The following is a 5,664-nucleotide window of genomic DNA, read 5'->3' as shown; positions in this document are numbered from 1 at the left end:
TTTTTTTTTTCATTTTCGAGAGGGGAGTGGTGTATCCGTGCCCGGTGTATACGGGTCGTCCAGGGAACCGCTTCATTTATCTAATGATCTAATTCTTCTCGGGATGTGTTGAACATACCACCTTGGCCACTACATCTTCTGTCATTTGTGCATTTGCGTGCCGAGGCGCTGTCTCAAAGTACTGCGCTTTTGACCATCAGCGGCTCAGTAAGTAGTGTAAGAGAAGGTAAGCATTGTTAGGTTGCACCTCATTATTCTGGTGCGTGATTCTTTTGCCTCATGTATGTCGATTCCGATGAGGAGGCCGCTGCCGTAAGCACGGTAGTGGAGCAGGTGGCTCCTTATGCCGCCGCCGTTACACCGACCTCTAACGCCTGGTCCGAGCGAGTAGTCGCAAGGCTGAGATCATTGCAACGCGAGCTTTGCAACTTTAACGTAGCACTCCCTGATGTTGTTAGTTTTCGTGTGGACGGAAAGGATTTTTGTGTGCGGCGCGAGTTGCTACTGAAGGATCCACAGTCGGTGCTCTTCCTCATGGCCGTGAAGCATTTCCAACAGCACACTGCTGACCGAGGCGTTGAAAATGCCATCGAGGTTCCGTGTAGGAACCCTATGCTCTTCGGAATGTTGCTGAATTTGCTGCGCGGATATAAAAATCCCATTCCGGAGGCCTACCGCGATGCCTGCTATGCAGAGGCACGTTTCTACGGCCTTCTACGCTCCTGGTCCTCACGTTATGCCGTTGTAGTGGAAGGCCCTTTCTGCCCGCTACCCTGCAGCGGTCGCCTCTTCTCTGATGTTGTGTGCGCCACGGCTGGGTCTTATTGCCGCAGGGGAAAGTACCGCATCACGTTCAATGTGCTTCGATGTGATACGATGGCAGTCGGAGTTATTTCGCGTGACAAAGAGAAAATGTGGGCAGACAGCGTAGACCAGTGGGAGGGGTTTGCACTTTGCTGGAACGACGGTCGAACGGTGCATAACTTCGGCGAGGCCGTGATGGAAAGAACGGGTGTCACATACGCGGCTAACGCACGCATTCGAGTCGAGCTGGATTGTGACGAGGGTATTTTAAGTTGGTGTTTTTTAGAGCGGCAGCAGATGTCTGTAGTACGCTTACCACCGATGAGTTTCGCTTTCGTTGTGGTGTTGGCGCGGTCTTCTGAGGTGCAAATAGTGGGAAGCGACTAAGTGGTGCTACAGCGTCTATTTTTACAACTCTTCTAGCTTCGTCTCTTCTATATAGTGCCGGCGGATATGTGTCTCAGTTCTTCCCTTCCTTCCTCACAACACCTTTCCCCTTTTTATATTTGCCTCTACACTGTTGCCATATGGCGAGTCTGTGGAGCTTACCGGGTTACTCTTGCTTATCTGCGAAAAGTGGCATTTAGCTCTTTAACGTAAGTACCGCGCTTCCATGTAGTTGATTAAAGGCACATCGCGCCTAGAGGTGACATTGCTGATTGTCGATGAAGTATCTGTTCGTTTTTATTCCTCTATTTATTTATTTTCCTCACCACCTTCCACTTTCTTTTTGTGGGTTGTAGAGAAGGTGGACATATCCAATAAAGGAAGCAGAAGAGTATTCGTGTGAGCGATGCGTAAGTCATTTCTTGGAGCAAGGTTTTCCCCTTTAGTTGTGTGGAACACCTCATATCGCTTTACTTCAAGTACTAACCCTGGGCCCAACCAGCCTGTCACTGGCAGTGCCAATCCGACCGCAACAACACCCAAAGCCGTTGGGAAGGATGAAGAAAAAGAGGAATATAGCATTCCCACGGCAGAAATACTTGACGCGGTGAGACGGCGGGACTTCAGTGCTGTCCAATCGCACGCCGTTGGTATCGCACAGCACAAGTGGAAGGAAGAGCATAACATCCCAGCAGCTTGTGTTGTTTTAACACTGTTCACGTGGTTTTTTGCATCTGGCTCTAGGCGGCGGGCCGAGCGGGCCTGCAGGGCGACAGAGGCACGTGTGGAGGAGGAAGCTGAGCAGACGCTGGAGTTGGTAAATACACTCATTCGAAAGTGGAGGCAAAATGTTCAGCGTGCTGAGCAGCAGTTGCAGTTGATTCTGGACAAAAATGGCGAGCTGACGAAAGATATTGATCGCATGACAAGCGGCCTGCGCCAGTGTTATGTTGACACGCGAGCAGCAGCGAAATGACAGAAAAATAGATGAAGAGAGGGGGGACACTACGGCTGCTTTCCCCTGAGTTGCTCGTTATATATATATATAGTTCTCCAGTACGTAGTAGGGGGGCACTAGCGATGTATGTAGGTCACCATTTTTTGTTTGTTTGTTTAAATCCCCCTAGCTACTTTTTGTGAATGTGTCCTCCTCATGGCATCTGGGCAAACACATAAAAGGTGCTCTGTCTGCACTTCCCACTCGTGACGCCGTGTCGTCCGGCACTTATGTGTGGTCTAGTGACAACATTGCTTTCTGCTCTCCGGACTCTTTGTCTCTTGCCGGCGGGAGGCACACCCCTCATCCGTGTCAGCCAGCGTAAAAGATGCCCATTTCGCAAGTGTTCATCCTTTCTCCTCGTGGTGAGAGAATTGTCTTTAAGGACTACAAACGAGATGCCCCTTCCAACACCGATGAGACTTTCTTTCGCACTTACAAATTCTGGGATGGAACCCACAGGAGGCTCATTCGGCACTCAGCGCCTGAGGGCGACTGCCCTCCATTCTTCACGGAAAAGGGTGTACACTTTTGCTTCGTCAAGCGTAACGAACTTCTTTTTGTTTGCACATCGCTGACAAACACGTCGCCGAGTCTGACGCTGGACATGCTCCTTCGCATTTTGGAGGTCATCAGGGACTACTTGGGTTCCATCTCAGAAAAAGCAGTGCGACAAAACTTCACGTTAGTGTACGAGTTGTTGGATGAAGTGCTTGACCTCGGCATACCTCAGGAACTGAGCACGAAACGGCTGCGGCCGTATATTTTTAACGACATCGTTCCTGTAATGCGGGATAACTTCATATCCATGGATTACCTTGTCGATAGCTTAGGCATCGGGGATATTTTGGAACAGACACGGTGCAGTGATGCAACAGAAACGTCCGTTATGAAGGCATCTGCGGAGCAGAGAAACGAGATTTATGTGGATTTAATTGAGCGCCTTCATGCCGTATTTGACGCTGCTGGACAGGTGGTGGTGGTAGGTGTTGATGGCTCAATCGTCATGAAAAGTTTTCTTGTGGGTACCCCAGTTCTTAACCTGTTCTTGAGCGGTGGATTTGGCGTTAGGGGGTATGAGCTTTCTTCTTCCTTACTTGATTACGTCAACTTCCACGACGAGGCTGACTACAACAAATTCGAGTCTGAGCGACTGCTCTCAATCCACCCACCGGAGGGAGAGTTCACGCTCATGAGTTATCACTGTAGTATTTCAGCGACCACGATGCCGCTCCATCTCGCACATTCGCTGGTCGAGTTGTCAGAGCATCAGTTAGAACTGGAATTGCGCGTGCGGGCGGCTATTCCCGCCGGCCGTTACGCCATAAACGTCACCGTCACTGTTCCTACACCACCGTTCTGTACCGCTGCGGCAGCGGAGCTTAAGGCGGACGTCTCAGGACAAGCATTTGAGCACAGGAAAGAAGAGTGTTGTGCCGTGTGGAGCATTGAGAAGCTCTTGGGGACGGCCGAAGAGGTCTGCAGCATTCGTCTCAGTACGGGTACAGCGGTGAAACCGGATGTTCACCGCAAATTAGGCCCCATCTCGGTGGAGTTTGAGGTCCCGCAGTACAGTCTGACAGGTCTCAGCGTCAAGGCACTGGATATCACAGAGCGTAGCGATGCTTACAACCCGTCACGTTGGATTAGAAACATTGTGTTAGCTGATTCCTACGTATTCCGAACACATTGAAGTGTTTTGTCACTTTTATGGAGTTCTGCACGTCGCAGTGAACGCCGCGATTGGCGGCAAGCTTGTTGAGATTGCTGCTGTCACCACTGTTTCCTGTGGTTTTCGAGCTTTTATCGTCTCATACTGCTTTATTTGAAATGTATATACGCATATTAGTGTCACCGTCTTATGGCATCCTTTGCTTCCCATTTTAGTTGTTTCCTCCCCCCTCGTCCAATAAACGAAATAGGTCTCCAACTCAGTTGTCTGGATCGAATACGATGAAGGGCTCGACTTCCAACTCAGCTCTGTGGGTTACCGCCGACCAGCGCTCGTCCGAGCGGTTAGAAGAGAAAGACGTAGACTATAGTAAGGAGCCGCTTTTCTTCGACATCCCTCCCATACAGCAGGCGGACGCGGCGGTAAGGCCGGTAAAGTCCACAAGAGGAATTCCATGGAGGCGGATTAGGGAGTCGGGTGTGATTGCCCCAGACCTGGACCTTAAACCGCCGTCACCCATAAGAGTCGTGATTGATATCAGAGATAAAAGGGAGAGGAAGGGAAGTAAGGACGATGGGGTTTTTGCAGCACTTCCACCACGTAGTGGCTCTTTCTCCTTGAAAAGCTCACGTGACGTGCCAGGTCCACCGAAAACGGTGGAGGAGTTGTTAGGTGCCCAATGGGGTCCGCAGTGCACAGGGCGGGCATCTTCTGACAGCGAAACAGGATATGTCAGCCCAAGCCTCGTTGAGGTCGCTACCACTGCGGTGACCACCGCCGCCGGCAACAAACATGTCAACCCGCGCTTTACTGGAGACGCCTTAATTCTGAGGTCACCTCGGCAGACACGGGCGGCGCTACTTCGGCGGGAGTTCAACGCCAGAACTGCCAGAGAAAAGGTTTTGAGTGCATTTGCGCAATCGACGCCTCGCTCTTTGCCTACTAGCAAACGTCCATCCATAGACCTTAGCGAAGAATATAACGCTGTGGCCAGGAGAAGGGGCGCCTGGGTAGGGGTAAAGGGCTTTCCAGCCGCTGCAGCTACGTGTGTAGGCTCAGCGTCGTGCCTGGGGTGGCCGACGGGTCTGCCTCCCCGTGGTAAATCATCCGCGTCCCCACGAACCATGAAAAGTGCAACGTCCCTTCCCTTTGACCCACACTCTGTCATCGAAAGAAATAGAGAGTGTGATGACAAGAGGAAGGTGCAGGGCAGCTCCCCGTACTTATCAGCTGTACCATCCCCTGCTCTACGTGGCAACTGCTCGTCGAAAAAGAACACCGGCACCGCCACCAATGAGCATGTTGGCGGTCCGGCGCCACGCATTGCCAGTTGCAGTATTGCTTCATTTGATGATCATTTTTCAAGCACAAGCCCGAGAAAAGGGACGGTGAACAACGAAAACACAGGGAAGAGCCTCACTGATTGGCCAATGACGTCGGTGGCACGGCGGACCAATGTTCCATACGAACTTACCTCGTCTGTCGATAGCATTGATACGGAAGAATTCGATTATGAAAAGTGCCTGCTGCAAAAAAACGACCACTATGCAACTCAGTCCCACGGCCACCCTGGAAAAAACCGTTGCAAACATTCCTTAGGACACGACAACGACTCCTGTCAGCTTAATATTGTTGAAGTCTCTGATGTCACTGAAGTTGATGGGCCAACGAAGGCGGGTCAAGCAGGTCACTGCAGACATAAAATGAATCTGTCCACGGGTTCGTGTGTGCCTTTTTTTCGGGAACTGCTAGACGGGCGTGGGAAACTGCAGGATGACACCTCCAGTATTGCATTCGAGACACT

At 51.1% G+C, this 5,664-nt stretch overlaps 4 protein-coding genes across 4 annotated transcripts; 3 read left to right on the top strand and 1 right to left on the bottom strand.

Annotated features, from left to right (window-relative positions):
- Window positions 1–279: 279 nt before the first annotated feature.
- Window positions 280–1,191, top strand: TEOVI_000763400 (uncharacterized protein; the record flags this gene model as incomplete). The annotated part of the gene is made up of 1 exon (XM_067221308.1): window positions 280–1,191. The coding sequence occupies one exon, from the start codon at window positions 280–282 to the stop codon at window positions 1,189–1,191; it is 912 nt and encodes a 303-aa protein (XP_067077409.1).
- A 406-nt stretch (window positions 1,192–1,597) lies between these two features.
- Window positions 1,598–2,167, top strand: TEOVI_000763300 (uncharacterized protein; the record flags this gene model as incomplete). The annotated part of the gene is made up of 1 exon (XM_067221307.1): window positions 1,598–2,167. The coding sequence occupies one exon, from the start codon at window positions 1,598–1,600 to the stop codon at window positions 2,165–2,167; it is 570 nt and encodes a 189-aa protein (XP_067077408.1).
- Window positions 2,168–2,516: 349 nt separating this feature from the next.
- TEOVI_000763200 (mu-adaptin 4, putative) lies at window positions 2,517–3,881 on the top strand (the record flags this gene model as incomplete). Its single annotated transcript, XM_067221306.1, has 1 exon — window positions 2,517–3,881. The coding sequence occupies one exon, from the start codon at window positions 2,517–2,519 to the stop codon at window positions 3,879–3,881; it is 1,365 nt and encodes a 454-aa protein (XP_067077407.1).
- A 343-nt stretch (window positions 3,882–4,224) lies between these two features.
- Window positions 4,225–5,184, bottom strand: TEOVI_000763100 (uncharacterized protein; the record flags this gene model as incomplete). Its single annotated transcript, XM_067221305.1, has 1 exon — window positions 4,225–5,184. The coding sequence occupies one exon, from the start codon at window positions 5,182–5,184 to the stop codon at window positions 4,225–4,227; it is 960 nt and encodes a 319-aa protein (XP_067077406.1).
- Between the last annotated feature and the right edge of the window lie 480 nt (window positions 5,185–5,664).

Source organism: Trypanosoma equiperdum (assembly GCF_001457755.1).
Source record: "Trypanosoma equiperdum strain OVI genome assembly, contig: ctg_1406, whole genome shotgun sequence".
Classification (NCBI taxonomy): Eukaryota; Euglenozoa; class Kinetoplastea; order Trypanosomatida; family Trypanosomatidae; genus Trypanosoma; species Trypanosoma equiperdum.
The sequence above is the reverse complement of the archived record's forward strand: the minus strand, read 5'-3'. Positions and strand labels throughout refer to the sequence as shown.